Source organism: Procambarus clarkii, chromosome 32 (assembly GCF_040958095.1).
Source record: "Procambarus clarkii isolate CNS0578487 chromosome 32, FALCON_Pclarkii_2.0, whole genome shotgun sequence".
Lineage (NCBI taxonomy): Eukaryota > Metazoa > Arthropoda > Malacostraca > Decapoda > Cambaridae > Procambarus > Procambarus clarkii.
Genome location: NC_091181.1, coordinates 36,910,535 through 36,930,520, shown reverse-complemented (window position 1 = coordinate 36,930,520; position 19,986 = coordinate 36,910,535). Strand labels below are relative to the sequence as shown.

Genomic DNA, 19,986 nt, shown 5'->3' with positions numbered 1-19,986 from the left:
TATTTGCATTTGTAATTCTAGATTAAAGTGGGTTTCCTATAATAGACATCAAACTTATTGGCTGATAGTTTGTTGCAAGTGACGTACATCCCCGTCAAACAAAAAAGTTACCACATTTGCAATTCAACAATTTTGGTACTCGCCTTCAGTCTAATGGTTTATTAAATAATTAAATATTTATTAAATATTTATTAAATATACAAGACATAAAAAAAAAACATTTCATTTTTTTAAGATTCCCAGGTAGTATTATGTAGTATAGTATAAATTTGCATGTAGTATAAATTTATGTAGTATTATAAATTTAATTGCACCACAGGAAACCTTTAGTGGTTCTGTGAACTTAGTAGCTTTATATTTCAAGTTATTTAATAACTTCTTCCTCAGTAACTACTAATCTAGGCATTTGTGCACATCACTTCATCCATTGCTTTGTTTAACTATGAGTCAAATATAAATAAATATCGATAAAAAGAGGTTACAAATAGCTAAAAAATGCCGAAGGTAACTTTTTTATTTTTGTAGATGTGGATGTGGTACACAAGGACAAGTCAGGGGCCAAGAAGGCAGCTGCACCAGACAGTGGATGTGGTTGCCCTAACTTGCCCTCACTTGATGACCTTCGCTATTATGCTTATGAAGGTGATGGCAGCTCCCCAGGGTCACTGTCATCTTGTTGTTCTGGTAGGTATCTCACTCTTACCATATATGTATATACATGGGACATGATTAGTAATCTACAGCCCTACATGCTTTTATTCTAAGACAAGAAATGTGACCCAAGCAACCCTATAGTTTATCATGTGTAATTATTCATATCACCATTCATGTGTGGTGATATTATATATATACATTTACCTGGAGAAGGTTTTGGGAGTTTGTCTACTCCCCAAGCCTTGCATGGGGCCAGGCTTGACTTGTGATAACTTGGTTCAGTAGGCTGTTGCTAGCAGCAGCCAGCAAACCCCCTTATCCACTACAACCACTTGCGGGAACTTGTCTAATTGCTTCTTGAAGATGTCCACCTTTATTCCAGCATTATTTCTTATGGCACTTCTAACTCCTGACTGGTTCTATTCTGCATTTCCTTCCAAATCTTTCACTCCAGTATGTTGTTTTTTGGTCTTGCAGGTGAAACTGAAACACAATAGGCAATATATTAATTAGCATATTTGTAACTGCAAGTTGCTAGTAATTTGCAACTGAGTTTGCACATTATGGTGTGAATATGCAGGGATACATATGTTAAGTAACCTTAATAGCTATATTTGTGTACTTATTTTATGTAAATAGTTTTCAAATCTAACCTAACCCAGTTTAACCTGAACTAACCCACCCAATCTAATCCAACAATCTAATCTAACCAAAGTCCAACCTAATCTATTTTAACTTCATTAAACCCAGCCTAACCTAAACAAATTTAACCTAATATAATATAATCTAACCTAACTGAAGTATACCTAACCCTAAGCTTTACTAACTTAAAATACTTTTTTAGTACATAAACAGTAAGTCAATGGTACCATTTACACTATAGCAATGCCAATTAGTGAAAATCTTCAGCACGTGTGTGTGTGTATATATAAATATATGTATATATATAAAAAATTACCACTCAAAAGCAGGAAGGCTACAACTATCCTTTCATATAGCAAGATAGAAAGGTATTTCCCACTTTTTATATTCCTATTTTGCTATAGTGTGGCTTCCAGTTGGCATCATCTTGCATAGGACAATTTTTGCCATATAATTCTAAATCACTAAAGTTCTCATTTTTGTAATGCTATGGACACTCACGTAATGTATATCAATGCTTTAACGATCTGATCCAAATCTGTAATCATAATCGTACAGGATCATGTAAGAATTTAGCAGAAGTACCTAGGTATTAAGTCACAGTATCTAGAGTTTTATGAAAATATCTACTGCAACATAAGATATAGAAAATTTGGGTATTTGTTGAAAACAAAACAAAATAACAAGATTTTAATTCTTTCAAATTCATTTACAGGTATTGATGGTGTTGAAGAAGTACGGTTTCTTGGAGGGTTTCAAGATGTAGCAACATTACTTAACTGTCTTGCTGGATACCAAGATCCGCACTCACCAGCCCACCAAAACAATAACAGCACTTCTACCCAACATGTACCTAATACACTTGGCACTTCTTCAGCCACAAATAGTGCAGCAGGAAATAAAATAGACGAACAATATACTTCACCACCCAAGAAGTTTCAAGATAGTGTTTCTGAAGTCCAAAAAGTTTCTGGGGCCACAAATTATGATGTTGGCATCAAGTCAGCATTAATACATAGAAAATGTAACTCTCTCCCAAGAACCCGAGTCCCAAAAATATTTGTTAATAATCTGCATGATGATTCTTGTGAAACGGTGAGTTGTCTTGCAGAAAGAGGTGGTGGTTCACCAAGGAGAACAATTTCTCCGGCTTTAGTAAATAATACCCTTCTCTTAGATACCTATCCCACAAAATTGCACACATGTACAAAAATTACACCACAGACAGAGTTTGATGGGAATCCACTCTCCTTCCTGTCTAGTGGTAGAGACATGTGCCAAGCTTGTAATACTGCCACTCTGTTCTGTGATGCTAAATGTAAAAACAGAGTTCCTAGGAGAAGCAGGTCAATCTCAACTATGTCATACAATGCATCGGGAAATAGGACTGTAGACAGTGGTTTATGCTCTATAAGTCAGCCCTTGGCAGGAGTTCCGTGCACACAATCCTCCTGCCAGAAACGAAAAACTTGTTCTTATAGTCATCATCAACTACAGGATACAAGTGGTCCAGAACTGGCATCAAGTTGCGCCTGCTCTGCCAATCAGATCTCCGTAATCTCCACTAAATCCCACAAGGTTGGCAGTAGCGATAAACTGTATATCTTATAATAAAATTATTTTGCTACTCTGTGTATATATCAACATGTATATATATGTTATTAAAGTAAATTGCTGAATGAAATAATTCTTTAGCATTTTATGGGAGTTCAAACTACTGTTTAAATACCAACATTTATGTGAATGTAAAAACTAAGTTGCAGTTATAACCTAACAAATATTACCTAAATGAATCCAAGCAATCCATTACTCTGTAAGACAAGATGATATTTTGTTAGTATATTTAAAGAATGCTCTTAAAGATATTTTGCTTTGTAAATTGAAAATTATATTTACCTTATTTTACAATATGCACCACTACTGATTAAGGCTTATCTGGCAAGTTACAGATGTTCAAAATGACACATACATGCAGGTCTATAAATGTTTTTTACTTTCCAAACACACAAAATACACAACAGGTTTCTGTAATGAAAGATGTAACAAAATTTAGAAAATAAAATTACTAAAAACCACTTGACAAAAATAAAGGAAGCTGCCACTTCCTTGCAGAAGACAGGGGATGCCACAAACAAGGTGGCAAAGCACAAAGCTGAACCCAAGCTGAACAATGCGAGATAAAGATACTATACTTTGCCCAGCTGATTCTTGAGAGAAAAATCCTCAAAACCCCAAACTAGCCTGATCAGTAGAAAGGCATGACAGAGAAGCTTTACAGTTCAGGAAATTCTCAACAACCACTGTAATCAAGACAAAAATAAGAATGCAGCATACCAAAACTAAAGAGACGAATCATAACAATCCAGGAAATAGTGCCATCCAATTTTGGAAACCGATACCCAAAATGGTGTGTACAGGAACAAGACCAAAGTCTTAAATGAAAGGCTGGAGTGCCTCTTCATCTAAGGAAGAGATAGTGCCAGCCCTGTTAAGGAGTGGAAAAATCCTCAACCAATACCTGGAGACAATTGCCTAATAGGAGATACTTTCCTCTCCAAAAAAAGTCTGCAAGTAATTATCAAGAACAGCACCAAAACCCGAAGACTATTTAGCACCATCTGTGTCACATTAAAAAAAATTAGATATATAATTCAGGATTCCATTAAGAGCACATCATTAGATGAGTAATATCAAAGATGTCAAATTCACCAAGGATTTTATTGAACACTGGGAAAGCAAAATTTCTGATCTTGAAAAATCTGGACATTATGAGGATGTGCGAGACTTAACAGGGCAAGGCTGTTCAGAGAGTAAGGTGCATATTTTTTTCAAGTGCCCAAGAGTTCATCATATGTAGCCAAAATTAAGCCAAATCCCTCTAAATCCTCATAATGAAGGTAAGTGGAGCATCAAGAATCGAGAAAGGTAGCCAATATACACACATACCCTTCTGGAAAAAGACAGATACAAATCACATCTTGACTGAACAGAAAACACCTCGACCATAGTTATGTTTGCATAAATATTGCATTAAGTAATTATCAAACACAAGTGCCAAGCCAGTATGGCACTGTATAGCACTGTCAATTGGTACAGAATATTCAAGACTTGCAGGATATCACTCTGGATGCCAAGATGTGAGCAGAAAGACCTAAATGGTCACTTATCAAACTAATTGGATTTCCATTACAGTATTCCTATATTTCCATACAGGAATAATGAATGGAAATATTCCATATTCCACAAAGCAGCACTTTTCCAAATCCCATGCTGTATGGTATTGCAATTTCATAGTGAACAGCACAGGTAACAATCAAGTAATAAATCACTAGGTCCTCTACCTCACACACAATAGTGAAAAAATAAGGAGGCCTAAAGGCAAGAATATTGCTGACCCTAACATAACCCTGCCTAAAATGAAACATAGGAGAGGTAAACAAACACATGTTTTCATTGACATGTGATGAAGCATTTGAAAATTATTGCATCAACCTCACTTGAGGGTGGAAGGAACTCTGAATATAAAAAAGAAGTATGCAGAGGGAAGGAACGACAGCCATCCTGAATTAACCATCATTGACAGCCATCATCGAAACGACAGATCAGGAGTAACATATGCCACAAACAGTACCACGCTTCCCAGCTGCATCCAGTAGAAATTTACCATGTTGCTAAGCAACAGCAAACAACATGGAGGGGGGAGGGAAAAAAACTGATCACACAGAACAGTAATACATCACCTGATACAGTATACAGTAATGGGTCACCTGACTATCAGGCATCTACAATAGGAGACCTGAGGGGTAAAGAAAGACTTACTAGTTGACTGAACCCTATCTAACCATTAAGGAAGGGCAAAAGAAGTGTGTGACAGGAGAAAGAGAGAGAGAGAACAAAAAAGCCACAAAGAACTCATACAGGTGAAAAACCAAACTGAATGTACTAAAGTGGTGCAAAGCACATATATCTAATTCTAGAACAAAGTACCAAGATGCAGCATATTTAATTTGAAATGGATAATAGCAACAACTGAAATGGGAACATAACTGGAAAGGAGGCAACTCTGGACTGTTAGTTTGTTAAGACAAGAGACGCAAAAACAAAATATGTACACAAGAAAAATTCCACATGCTATATATGTACTGTGCTGTTAAAGCAAGTATGTACCCATAAGCCTCACCCCATAAGGGACTAATAAAAAAAAACAAAAAATTATGACGAGACTCGAGACATGGGACAATGTTTAGGCAGGTGATGCCATCTGGCGGTGGGTGAGGTAGCACATAGTTTGTGAGAGCAGCATTTGATAATCCTTGTGATGCCAATTAAAGCTCGGAAAGGTTCTGAGTATTTATGAGTAAATTTTCTATAATTATTCCAAGTTGGAATGAGCTTTTTCCATTGCCTCCTCAACACCATGGACGGTAGAGCAATGGCCTCTCTTCATGCAGGTCGGCGTTCAATCCCCGACCGTCCAAGTGGTTGGGCACCATTCCTTTCTCCCGTCCCATCCCAAATCTTTATCCTGATCCCTTCCAAGTGATATATAGTTGTAATGGCTTGGTGCTTTTCCCTGATAATTCACTCCCTCCCTCCCTCCCCAATACCATAACAACATGATAGAAATGTTTAATAGGATACCTGTTGCACTGGTGAAGATTGTCATCCTGTCCTGAATGTTATGATCCAATCCTTGTGGGAACGGGATTGATCTTGCCCTAGAGAGCATCTGAGCAGATCTCAGGCTGGACAACTCTATTACATGAAGATAAAATCTTGAATGTGAGCAGTATCTGAAAATTAAATTCTAAGATAATGCATAGAAATGATAATCAACACTTGTACACAGAGTTAGGGGATTTGCTTCCTCTACTGTTACTGTCAACTGGTTGTCAATGATGTACCCTAACTGCTATTTTGTTTCTTGTTAAACACAAATAAAAGTAAAATTGTATATGCAATTCAAACTGTTTTGTCGTGGCTTATGGCTTTTATATTTTAAAATATTGAGAGCCTTGTCATGACTAATTTGAGATGTTAAGTCATATTTGACATGCTACAGCTAGCAAAGCTCAATTAACCTAACCTCAAGTGTACTGGACTGTATATGGAAAACAAATCACCACAAAAAGTGTTGTCATCGCCACAAATTTAACAAAAACAAAAAACAAAAACAAAAAAACATAACAAAAAAACTTTCCATCTTCTTGAGAATATTCTTTGCACAATACTAGCAATAAAATTTACAGATCTACCTAATTATGAACTTGTCCAAGGCCTATATAATATTTATACATTGAAATCTATATTTGACTGATAAAAATAAATCTATACTGTATATACAGTAACACCAAATGTATCACTTACCAGGTGATTAGTAGTCAAGTACATGTTCAGCTTCTGGATTTTCATCGTGAATTTTTTTTCCACCTTTGGTTTAAACGTATCAAGAATGCATTTTAAATTGTTATAAAATGAACATGATGTGTTAAGACATCTCTAAATTGAAAACCCTCACTGGAAACAATAACACATGCAGCAATGAATTCTGTTAATCATCTTTGTTGCCCAAGAGAGAAAGAGAGAAACTTCTAATACTCCCCAAAACACTTCACGTTGCCCTAAAAATCACTGACATATTTGTTAGTGAATATTGTGTACACGCGCTCTTCTCTTAGCCTGTTAAACCTGTCAGTTTTATACTTGAATGATGGTGTGTGTGTGTGTGTGTGTGTGTGTGTGTGTGTGTGTGTGTGTGTGTGTGTGTGTGTGTGTGTGTGTGTGTGTGTGTGTGTGTGTGTGTGTGTGTGTGTGTGTGTGTGTGTGTGAATGCACTTGTGTACGTATGCTTGTCAATGTATGTATGTAATGTATTCATATATACAGTATATATATTTGAGTGTATATGCAGTTTGCTGTACTGTATTTGTGAATAAGTAGGAGTGTTTATAGTAGCGAGCACAAAGTGCTGATATCGATGTAGAAACACACCAAAATGAGAGTAGGCTTCATTTGTAGACGAGTTTTCTTACGAGGGCTCTTCATCAATTCTAACAAATACACAGAGCAAGTGCTTATAAAGGAGGTTAAAGCAAGAAGGGGCGAGGTCAATAAAGCAAAGGTTGGTTGAGGTCTGAGGTGATTATAGGCTACAATTTATATTATGGAGCAATAACGAGATTTCCTTCATCTTGTTGGATGGCATTGTAGTACGTTATGACTGGAAACTCTTAACACTATCTCCTAATGTAGGTTCTCTCTTTGAGGATGAGCTTAACATTCGTGAAGTTCAAAATCACCACCTCACAAACTTTATGGGAAGCTCAACTCATCATCAAAGAAGAAACATTAGGAGACAGTGTATAGAGCATGCAGTCATCACAGCACACCACCATCACCACCCAAAACAATAAATAAAAATTCAACAATACTCTCCTCTAGTTAAATTATTAACATATAAATATATTTTGTAACAAGTCACTCACGTCCCTCACTCTCACCTCACTGACCAACCTTAATCTCACTGACATCACCTCTCTCACTTTCCTCCTTTATAAGCAACAGCGCAGTGCACTGGGCTGTTGAAATCACTATATGATTTCATAAGGCAACACACAAAACTTTATCTACAAATAAACTTCCTCTCCTCTTGGCACGTCTCTACACACGTATGTTTAGCTTCATACATTTCTATATACAGTATATATATATATATACTTTTTAAAGAGTTCATACAGAGAGAATTTGTAAGATTAATTATCATATTTTGGAAAAGAACTTGCTGCTATTTGTTTTAACAATAAACAAAGAAATATATGTAATTTCTTTTAACCCTGTGTTGCTAAGTAGAATTACACATTTCTCCAATATCTTAATCTTCAACTGCTGGAAATATTTATACAAGAGTCAGTTATAATTTGCTGCAATTTAAACTCCCAGCTGGTTGTGCAAATATTGCTGCTCTACAATATTCAGTATCGGTGGGGAATGATCAGTGTAGATGACAATGCTCAGTATAGATGGGGGATTGCCAAGCTGGTATGCCATTTTGTTTTATACATACTCCATTGTCATACAACTGTACTATGCAAAATATATTATGAATACCTCATACTCAGTTCCCAGTGGAACTGAGTATGAGGTATTGTGCTCCAGGACCACAGAAATTAAGACCCACTGAATTTTCAAATGCTCTCTCATAGATCAATATCTAAGCGAGAAATTAAATCTCAACTATAACACTAATTAAGCTGCTTATCTAGTTTTGAGTTAAAAAAACATATACAATATGGAAAAATATTTATATTTTTCTCTCAATCTTTACATTATTTGTTACAACTGCAATTTAAATTTTATCGCTGCCTTTAGCTCAGGTTCACATTTTGAAAATGTATTCTTTGATAACTTTGATAATGTATTTGGGGATATTTTAGATAAACATGAAAATATTTTTTGGTTAAGTTCTGCCAAGTAATCCAGATCTGGTGAGTCTGAATTAGCCACTCTGTGACTTTCAGATGCTGCCTTGTTTACAGGCTCACCTGCATTTGAACTTTCCTGTTCATCGAACTTATGACAAAGGAAGATATGACACTGTAAGAGAAGTTCAAACCGATTTATCATTAGTTTACTCTCCATTATATCTGTTTGTCTCTCATATGACGAGATACTGTTGCAAAGAAGCACAAAGACACAAGCAATAGGGACTGATTTCAATGCTAGAAACTTATCGTACCTACTTGGGAAAATTTCATTTACAAGTTTTACCACCTCTGATGTGGTTAAAATCTTATCAAGCTCTGCCTGGCAAATTGAAATTATTTTTTTATCTCTCTCTTGTATGTCAAGAAGCTTCATTTGGTCAGGAAAAGAGGGAACAGAGCCTCTCATCTGCTGCAGACCTAAGTAAGCCAAGAGCCATTTTGTGTACACTGGACCTCCACCAACAGATACCAAAGCTTTCGTTTCGTCTTCTTCACAAACTGAATTGTGGAGATGCATGGCTAACAGTCTGAGGCCAGCTTCATCTGGAGTAAGATAATTGATGGTTTTCTTGCTTAGATTTGTCATTGCGATCCACAGAGAGACTAAACAGCTCTGTCTTTTGATGATCGCACTGTGATTCCTGAAGAAACTCCTAAGAGACTCCCAGTGGAACTGAAAAATATATATAAAATATAATTTTGAACCTTAATTATAACAAGGTATTATTCATAGCCTTTTCTGCCCAATACAACTTTCTTGTTTTCCTCTGCTATAAAATGCATTGCATACCTCAGTACAATCTACTTTTAATACAACTATTTATCTTGCCCCTAATTATTTTTTCTCAATAGTTTAAAATCTTCAGGAACATAATACATGTTTTTCCCCCGTTATAAATTGAAAAATGAAAGATAATCAATATAGACAAGTCTCTGACAGAAAGATGGAGGTTGCTCTGCTGTCCTACACACAACCAAACCAATGGAAATAGTGAGATAGAAGATGGAACTTTGGCATGTTCATGAGAAAATATAAATGATCCTGTTACCATAGCACAGTGTCTCAGGCTACCAGAATGAGGAAACAAATAGGCATGGAGTTTGACCCTTGCAGCCAAACCAACTTGTCCCAGAGCTGAGAGAAAGAGTTTCAGTCACGAATATAACTTTAAAATATGTGAAGCGAGACCGAGACATAAAATCAGCAACAAACAGATGCTGCTCTAAGTGGAAAAACCTAATCAGGGAGCTGCCCAAAGCCACATTAAGCAACATGATTAGAGAATACAGAGCTCAGTTGATGTAATCAAAATTGTCCACAGGCAGAGCAACACAAAGAATTGAGAACCTGGGAACTGCTGTTCATCCAACTTGTTCACAGACAGCAAAGAACTGCCTGCCGGCCAGAAAGAACTGGGAAACAAAGCCAGGAGGCTGATTTCTGTTCTGTATCAGGAACAAATCCTGCCTAGCCTGTAAACCAGGAAGACAGGAGACTTTGAAGACTCAGAATGTCCAAGCCCTCCATGGGCACCACAAACTAAATATGAGACAGAAAAAGGAATAATCACATTCAATCAAATGGGGGCAAAGCAGCTACCAACCTGGAGGTTAGTACAAGCAGGATTAGTCATCTCAGTTACCTCTTCCAACTAAACCACATTCCCTTTCAGACCCCAGCCAAGAATAACCTAAGTTTGTAGTACCACATTCTGATCAGCGGCTTTCCTCTCATACCATCTTCGGCACATTGTCTACCTAGAATACATTCTACTTTTCTATTCTTATCTCATTTCTTCTGATATAATCTGTAGAAGTATTCAAAAGAAAGTAGTTTAATGCTCCTAACAGATAACCTGTGCTAATTGAAAGATCTATGTTCTTTGTTTCCTATGAATGAAAACAAAGGGATTAATCTTTTTATTCCTTAGTGTATCAAAAGAACAATATAAATTACCACAATGGCGGTCCTGAGTGGCATAAGGCACTGGTCCACTTGAATGCTCGTCACACCATCAATTGCAGCTGCACTCAGCACTGATGAGCATAGGAAGATTGTATCACACAAATTCAACTGGACATCCTGGCTAGCAACCTAATAAGAATACAAGAAACTTTTAAACACATGGGGTGATGTACACAACTTTAATCTTTGTGATAATCTTTTTGTATCATAAAATATTGATTATTGGATACAAATTTGGAGTAAAATAAAACATGGGAGTAGAGAATGCAGTGAATACATCAAAGAAAGAGAAAGAGAGGGTGTGACAGTAAATACATGACCACTTACGTACAGTATTCGTCATTCCCCTAGACTATGGTAACAACTACGGTTCATCAAGCATTCATTGTGCAACAATATCAAACAGAAAAAGGTATTTACCTGCAGATTTTCAATCAGGTTTCGGAAGACTCCCGAAAGCTGAAAAATTTGTTCACCTGTCAAGAAGAGTGGTGGAGGGAGGCAGCGGCAAATACTGTAAGCAGTAAAAGTAATGTTATGCTTTATGACAAATTTCTCCATCTTATAAATTCAGATGGAAATACATGTATGTTAGGAATATATTTATATGAAAGCCCAAGCTCCATCTGATCATCCCCATTTCATATGCTGAAAAGATGATGATAAACATAAGAAATGTGTAACCTTTCAAAATTTTTTTTTTTTTTTATCCAGTTACACTGGATAAATGCAAAGACTTTATTTAAAGTCTTCTCAACACACACACAGAATTAACATATGAATTTAAGCTGCATACATTTGGTATGAGCAAATTCAAAGTACAGTATTTTTATGGACACAGAGACCAATATCTAATTAATTAATTATATTAAACAGAACATGTGCAAAGATATTAGCAATGCTTGACAAGAGTTGAATAGTATTTATTGTACATGGTAGCAGCTTCCTTGAGTGGACCAACTGGTACCAGACATGTTCTGTTCCCCACTTTTACCAATTTATTGCAAATCTGTTTGAACTTTTTCCTATGCGCAAATAAGTGATTGAACCTTATGGGTCAAAACACACTTGGATGCAGAACTTTTGAATAGCTTAGCAGTTTAAGGGTTAAAATTTCACACTACTGATTGCAAAATAAAACAATACATATACATCTTCACTACTTTACATACCTCATGAAGGACAACACCGAAATATTACCATAGAGTCTGTCTCGCCTACACCATTCAAGCAGAAGACAAATACCAGGGTTTGGATCGTATTGAGCAAGTGACTGTATCAGCATTAATATTTCACTTGAATTTTGCTGTAATGGAAAGAAATATTAGGTATACATTAGCACACAGGTGATAATGTATACCTAATACTAGGTATTATACATAAATATTAGTTATACATTATCATACAAGTGAGATAAAACTAGTCTGAATCCTCATCTTCTTTCACACAATCGGTAAAGAAATACTGAAAATACATGCACACACATTTATTAACTACAGAACGATGCTTATATTATGTAATCTCTGAAGACACAGAAGCTAATGCAAGAGATGAATTCAGCTTAACCATTGCACCGCGCTGCATTAAAATATGACACTCCTGTGGAGCACAGCAAAAAATTATTTTCTCTTCTAATATTGTTAAAATGCTGTCTCTGATCACGGGAAACATCAGGGCAGAGGCCCTGATGACAGTAACGCTGTCATCAATTAATAAATATTAAAAAATTCCATTTATTGTCCGCATATTATGGGACTGGTTTTAAAATGTGCACCATGATATTGCGAACAATTTGATACCAAAATAAATGATGTAGCGCACAAATTGAGGTGAGAAAGCTGAAAAGAGAATAAACATTTGGGTGTTTGTGTGCTCACGGCCAACGCTTGGCCTACCTCGCAGTGCCCACCAGACACGCGAAAGTGTTAATGTTTCTGGACTTTGCTACTACAATTAGCCTAAAAAAAAAATAGACTAAGTAAACATTTACATTTGTGTTATAATGCAAATTAAACCACTATGAATGGAAATTATATTTCATCTATATAAATTATTATTTCTAACAATTTGGATACTACTGGACAGTACAAGTGAGACATTCTTTTAAGAAGTGCTTGGAATTTCCAGCAACATCCAATATAGTTTATATCTCTGAAACTATGAGCAGATATTTAAAAAAAAATATTAAATAAAATAAAATAAAAAATAAAAAGTCAAAACAAAAGTTTACTTACCTTCTTCAGTCCAATGTTTAAGAAGGTAAAAAATATCCGAGTTACTATTTGGTGAATAGACACATGCACTGTACTCCTTGTAGCCACTTCATCTGTATTGTCCGTGACCCTAGTGTCCTCTTTCGACACAAAAACTTGTAGCACTCTACACTTAAGGTAAGTCTGTCGTACATCTATAGGGGTATCTTCCCAAGTGGCTTGTAGCTCAAAATCAATCCATTTCTCAAGAGGAATCTGTTAGAATAATACAAACTTGAAGGAAATATAGCAATTAACCTTTTATTTAGTGTCACCTAAACATAAAGGGAAAGTCAAATACACTTATGTCCAGCTCAGTTCAAAGCTTGGAAAAGGTTATCACTAATGAACTTCAAGGAAACAGTTAATTTTTTCCTAATCTAACTTTTGTCATAGATATGGAAAAGTTCAGAAAGTTTTTTTTGTATAATGTGCCCATTAACAGAATAGAAAAATCAACCATCATTGAGTGCCATCCCTCCTGGCTGATCTCAAAGTGTATCTTGCAAAGATAATTAAAATAAGAGAACAATTGCATATATACAATGGCATACAAAAATGACACTAATATACTAATTTGCATATCCTCACAATACACAGTGAAAACAAACTCAAATACTTTAAGCAGGCAATTATTAGACACAATTACATCTAAACGTAACCTATCGTACCCAAAGCTAACCTACTCTACACTATGTTAAGCTTAATCAAATTGCGTTAAGATTGGTTGGCTCTTCTTTACTGAAGAAATCCATGCTACAAAAATTACAAAAATCGTAAGTAAACTTATGCTTTCATTGCCACTAAATACAATAAAAATAAGATAGGGAGTTGAATGAAATGCTCCTTTCTGAGTGATCTTTCAGTAGCTCTCTGAACGATGGCCAAGATCCAACTAGAACACTTCTTCACATGCCAGGCTTTAGCCAACTTTTTGCTCCCTAGTGACAAGAAACTTTACAAATAATCTTGCCAAGTGTGTTTGGGCCAGTTAGACAATGGATAAACTATCTCAATCTGCCACCCAGTGATGACTTACTATAAGAAATAAACCACTCAACACTCCCTGTACATTCTTATTATTGTAATTCCAAAGACAGCTAATTTGTGCTCTCTATTTACTGATTAATAACTATCAACTACACTGACTGTAACCATGAAGTGGCAATACATAAGCTTAGGGGAAAACCACTGAGAGGGTCTCCAAAGAAAATAACTTTTATTATTGTTTAATTGCCATCATTTCAGATAATTTCCCTAACTCTATAGCAGCATTTTTCAACCACTGTCCTGTGACACACCAAGATAACTAAGGGGGTTCTGCAATAGATACTGATAAATAGGTTATTTCTAATTAAATGCAAATATATTTTTGAGTAATTTGTGTTTTGATTTTTCTTATTTAACCACTATCAAGAGCAAAGACAGAAATTGTCTTTGCACAATAATCTTTGCTCAAAGACAATAAAATCTGTGTTTTTATCTAGAGTATGACTTGAAATTATTTCAAGGGTACCAAGGTTGAAAAATGCTGCTCTGTATGCTAATTTTAAAATATGGAATATTGTCATGAAGATGCACAATAGTAGTATCCTCATTCTTGAATATTTAGGATGTATTGTTAATACTATATAACCTAGAGCATCGAAAGTCATAACCGAACAAATCTTTAAGACATACTGTACCTTATACTTTTGAATATAATTATATGTCTGATTAAAGTAAAGTCTAGAACACACTGGGACATCAAAGCCTTCAAGATATAAGTATACATCAGCGATTGTCACCTCTCTTTCACCTAAAAAGGAAAAAGGAAAATAAATAAAAAAAAATGAAACTCAAAAAGACACCTTACCAAATTATTTTAATAAGAATCATAACCCCTTTTGCCATGTTAAATATTATGACAAGAAAGATGGTTGTTCTCTACACAAATTGCAATTTTACCAGGTGCCTAGACAAAATTTTCACATCCTTTAACATTCAACCAAGCAACTGCCCTTCAAAACAGGAGTTTGAGCTTGGTACTTGCAGCCATCTGTAAGAGACAGAACAAGAAGAGACACTTTAGGGTAACCCTGATGGTAGTTATTGTGACTTGTTTAGTTCCGTAAACCTCAAATACTCTCTTGAGTTGAAAGCAAAATTTGATTTTGTGAAAAAGTGCAGCTTCTTAAGAAGTAGAATGTCAAACTCCAGAATCATCTGGAGGCAAAAGACAAGGCAAACAAGAAGTGGACTGTCAACAGCAAGAAATCCCTTTGGATTAAGACAAGAAAAAATGATGAGAAATCTGCAGATTTTGAATGTGACAACGAAGCTACGAAGATGAATGGGGCAAGGATGAAATCAATAAGGACCAGTGTTAAAATTATTAATAAGGTTGAGGGTATTAAAAAAATGCTGAAAATAAAGATAAGATAATTTTAATTGTTGGCAACTTAGGTTAAGTACAGGACATGTAAAAATTTTGGAGAACTTTAGAGTTAGAAAAGAAATAGGCAAATTATGGTTTGGAAATAGGGTAGTAGATTTATGGAACAGATTACCAAGTCACAAATTAGAAATGGGATCACTGAAAAGTTTCAGCATAGATTAGGATAAACATATGACTGGGTGTGGTTTGATGTAAACAGGACATGTATCAAATGGGCCAGGAGGACTTTTACAATCACCATTTGCCTTACTTTTTAAGATCTAGCCAACAGTGAGGCACTAATAACATTAAAATATGGAGTGAATTAGGGAATTGTGATCACACAGGAAATCATATTTAACATGGGATAAAAGTGTTGTGCCAGAGAAAATGCTGTTAGGGTGTTACATTTCTCTAATGCTAATTTTGTGTTATTAAGGAATTTCCTGGGAATTGTAGGCTGGGTGGACTGGAATGTGGAAGATGGGTCGTCCTTGGAATGTGATGTGACTTCAGCAGTGGGTGACTTTATTATAATGCAAATGCAAATTTTGACAATTTAAATTTGTCTGATTGAAGCCCAGTGATGTAGTATACCATGAAAATTAATAATGACCAAAAATAGTAGAAAAAAGAGGCTATATGCAAACAAATTAAGAATGTGAAAGTGTATCTAGAAAAATAATTTATAAAATATATATATACAGTATATATATGTATATACACACCGGTATATATATATTACACACACATTTTTCATGTGAAGAAACTTGGATGGACACCCCCCTCCCCAAGCTACATTGTGCATCATCGCTCACCATTGAAATTATTTTAACCAGATGTGAAGCGGAATGGTCTCCATGCACTGAAGGAAAGTGTAGTGGATTTATTCTAGGATTAAGACAAACGGAGATGCTTTCCTACTAGTACTACTTTGTCAGTAAAACAAAATGATAACGAATACAACTGCTAAACACACTTGGAATTACCTTGGTTATATATGAGAGCAAGCCGAGGGGCTAAGCAACAGTAGAGATCCAGAAGCTCGACTGGAAGAGAGGTCAACATGGGTTCCATATCATCTGTATTGTCTCTATTCATAATGGACCACATCAGCCAACTATTCATGATGCTGCAAAAACAAATAAAAATACTATACGTACAACATTAGATTTATAATGCCATAATGTTTATTGAATCATGGGAACTAAAAGTGTATGCCAGCATTAATTATATCCAATTAAAAGAATCATTCTAGACTGGCTGAAACAGGATGAAATTTGCCTCCAGTGTACAACTGATAGTTTCAATCAGATAACTAGACTAGAGCTTCCAAAACTTTTACTTTTACTGTAATAACCTTTACAACATTCTTATTACAGCCTCAAAGTATATAAAGTTACACAGTGCTGGAGAATGCATATTTGGTTGTATATATAGGCAAGCACTTTCCACCAAGTTTCAAAGTGCACAAGTGAAATTTGATAGCAGATAAGTTTGGTGTGAGTTATCAAACAATCCGTAGGCCTACTATAGTCTCACCGGTGTGTTAGGTCCCATAAATGTTATATTTCATTTTATGAACTCCTTTTATTACATTCTTGACCCTTTAACAGCAAGCCATGATGCCTTAAATATTCTCTAGCGACTCCCTAGGACAATGCTGTACGTCGCCCTGCCTGATTGTTCACATTCCTATCTAAGGTCACAGAGGTCATTAACTTTGGAGCAACATCTGTGATAGCAACCAAATGTGATAGCTCATACATAACTTTCAACATTGTTGCCACTTAATCACTACGTGTCAAAATAAACACAAAAAATTTAGTTTTTTAAACTAACCTACATGCAAATACACATGCTTGATGAGAATTAAATTCCAGTTTCTCCAAGTAGAATTTGATGAAACACTGAGGATCTTGATCTGGAAACGAAACTCCAACAACAGGAAGAAAGAGACCCTCGATTTTCCACAGCTCAGACAGAATTATGCCATGATTCTCTACCTGAAATATTTTTAATTTGTCAGTCGAATAAATTAAATAGTAAAGAGTACTCAATAAAAAAAAAGACCAATCTTGCCTGCAAAACAAAACACTGGTAAATGTCACTTACTTCATCATCGGTGAGTTCACCATGTTGGCCAATCTTAAGACTGTGCAAAATGTGTGTGAAGAGTGCACATTGTAAGGTTATACTAGAAGACATCAGTGACAGAAACTGTGACAGAAACTCGGGTCGCCTCTTCCTTGTACTGTCCACAGGTTTGCAGGTGTTGCACAGTTTTTCTACAGTTTCAATTACTTTCACTATAATCTGCAAATAGCATACAAGACTAAATATGCACATTTTGATATTATGTTAATATAAAAAATTTGGGCAGGTAATTGAAAAACTAACTTGAGAGGTATAGAAGTACCTCTCATTACAAAGAACAGAACAAAAGAGGTGGATGACAGCCACAGAAAGTAACATCCGTGTAAGGGGGAATAAATGAAGAGTTAACTATTCCATAGCCCCTCAAACCCAGTTCAGATCAAGAACACTCAACAAGTACTAGTAATGAGTATCCAGCATTCTGCTGAACCACTAAATCCACTAAGCCTGAATATCTGCCCAAGATATACAAAATAATACACAGTAGTAGTAAATTTATAAACATCCTGGGCCCAGAGGAAGACTGCAGGCTGGCTAAACTTGATGACAAGATTAACGGGCCCTGGGACAAATAACCAGGGACACCAGATCCCCCCAAACAGTGGGTCCCCTCCCCCACACACACCACTAGTGTCATGAAAGTAATAGCAAATGACCACAAACAGACATAATAAATGATGCACCCTCTGCCGAACCAGTCAAGTATCAATCACTAAGAGCAGACCCTCAGTACTCAAACTTAATTGGCTCCAGAAGGCTGTTTAGTGTGCCAATCTGTTCGAGTATTAAATAATTTTTCCTTCTTAGGAATAATGTAAATTGGATTAATCCATTCTGGAGGATAAAAAAATACAGAGATAAACATAATAGATGAAATAAATGCAAATTTATTCTCACTTTGCCTGTACTTAGGAGAGTTGATGGGGTATGTGGAAGGTGGTGAGGCCGAGGAGATTATTGTTTGGCTTTGGAGTAGCCTATCATAAAAACATTAGATAATTGAGCTTTGTGAGTCTCTTTCTTTTTGGTCCTTTTCTACTGCCCTCTTGAGACTCATTAGATGCCTTTCTTACAAGAAACCTGTCTAATAATATTTGTTTTTTCCTGCATTTTAAAACGTTTCTAAAGTGGGACATAGAATTGTCATTCAACAGGTATATAACATGGGTTGCCACAGCTTTGTCAGGATATTATTCAAGAAAACTTAGCACTTCGTTCCCCATCTTGCACACGTTTCTTTTATTAGTGAACTAGATTTAGGCATGCTAAACTAGGTAGCAAGAAAAGACATCCAGACACCACTTTCATATTTTGCCACGAGTTTTATCACTGTGAATGATAGAACTCAGCCAAATTTCTATCCTTGTTCTAATTTTTTTTCATTTGGCACTTATTACTAACTTTCTTAGGTGCCAAGGTGATTTATTTATGCTAAGAATATAAGAAATATCAAAGAAAACATGAGAAAGTTTCTAGAGAAGTTTAGTGGGATTATGCATTGAAGAAAGCTGCTGTGAAACAGACTCGTCTGTTAGGTGTTTGAGTGCCGAGCAAATGTTTGACTACCAAGTGTTTTTATTCTTGAATAAAGTATTCAAGTGCTGAGGTGTTTGAGTTGGGAGCTGTTTGAATACTGAGGTACCAATGTACAAGCAATCACCAATATATAAGCAATCACAAAAATCTTAGCATTACCGATAACAGGGCCTACCTAGATCTAATTATCATAAAATTTCAAGAATCATCTATTATATTTAGACATACAGTACAACTAAATTTAGGTAATATGCTCTTATAATTTCAGTATACATACCTGGTAAGATACCACCTTTGCATTGAATTTCCTTGCATCCAAAGTCAAATATTTAATATTTTTCAGCCGAGAATCTGAAAATTTCATCATTTCTTCAATCTTCTGTGAAATTCGAGAGAGAGTTGGTAGCACTGCAGATGATGAAACCTTATCTCCATCCAGACTGCTTGTGGCTTCTCTGACAAGATCTTGTAGCATATTAGAAAGCTCTGTGATTGGCTCTTCGATAATAACTTCTTCTTGAACATCAACGAATACACCTACAATAAAACTACAACATGAAACATTTACATGCAGTTAGTACCATACCACATAGATCATCAACATCAATAACACACTGCCAACTAAAAATATACAAGAAGCAACTGTTAATACCAGAGAGATGTTAACACTAGCAAATGTATCAATGGAGGTGAGATAAACTCTCTAGAAAAATGTTCATAGATATAATGTGTATACTTTTGTCTAAGCACAGCTGATACAGAGAACCACAGAAAATTTGTTCCAGGCAAGGTGATATATTTTAAGTTCAAGTTCAAATACTTTTAATTGTTTTTGCTCTTATCAACTATTAATTTTAATGACATGTCAATACATATATG

The 19,986-nt window shown here is 35.6% G+C and overlaps 2 protein-coding genes across 7 annotated transcripts in view; one reads left to right on the top strand and one right to left on the bottom strand.

Annotated features, from left to right (window-relative positions):
• The window catches only part of LOC123759432 (putative neural-cadherin 2), a gene marked incomplete in the record, with an annotated part of 421,093 nt that extends 418,170 nt beyond the window's left edge, over positions 1–2,923 (top strand). The window contains 2 exon segments of the mRNA XM_069335240.1: positions 526–684; positions 2,012–2,923. Coding sequence (XP_069191341.1) covers positions 526–684; positions 2,012–2,907 — 1,055 coding nt within the window.
• A 5,659-nt stretch (positions 2,924–8,582) lies between these two features.
• Positions 8,583–19,986, bottom strand: part of LOC123759433 (uncharacterized) — a 38,523-nt gene continuing 27,119 nt past the window's right edge. For all 6 annotated transcript variants that reach the window (XM_069335241.1, XM_045744506.2, XM_045744503.2 and 3 more), the window contains 10 exons: positions 19,385–19,644; positions 17,530–17,730; positions 17,257–17,420; positions 16,404–16,546; positions 14,684–14,796; positions 12,981–13,214; positions 11,919–12,052; positions 11,167–11,260; positions 10,738–10,875; positions 8,583–9,453 (listed from right to left, as the gene is read on the bottom strand). In XM_069335241.1, coding sequence (XP_069191342.1) covers positions 8,629–9,453; positions 10,738–10,875; positions 11,167–11,260; positions 11,919–12,052; positions 12,981–13,214; positions 14,684–14,796; positions 16,404–16,546; positions 17,257–17,420; positions 17,530–17,730; positions 19,385–19,644 — 2,306 coding nt within the window. In that variant the 3' untranslated portion in view covers positions 8,583–8,628. The remainder of the gene's footprint in view (positions 9,454–10,737; positions 10,876–11,166; positions 11,261–11,918; positions 12,053–12,980; positions 13,215–14,683; positions 14,797–16,403; positions 16,547–17,256; positions 17,421–17,529; positions 17,731–19,384; positions 19,645–19,986) is intronic.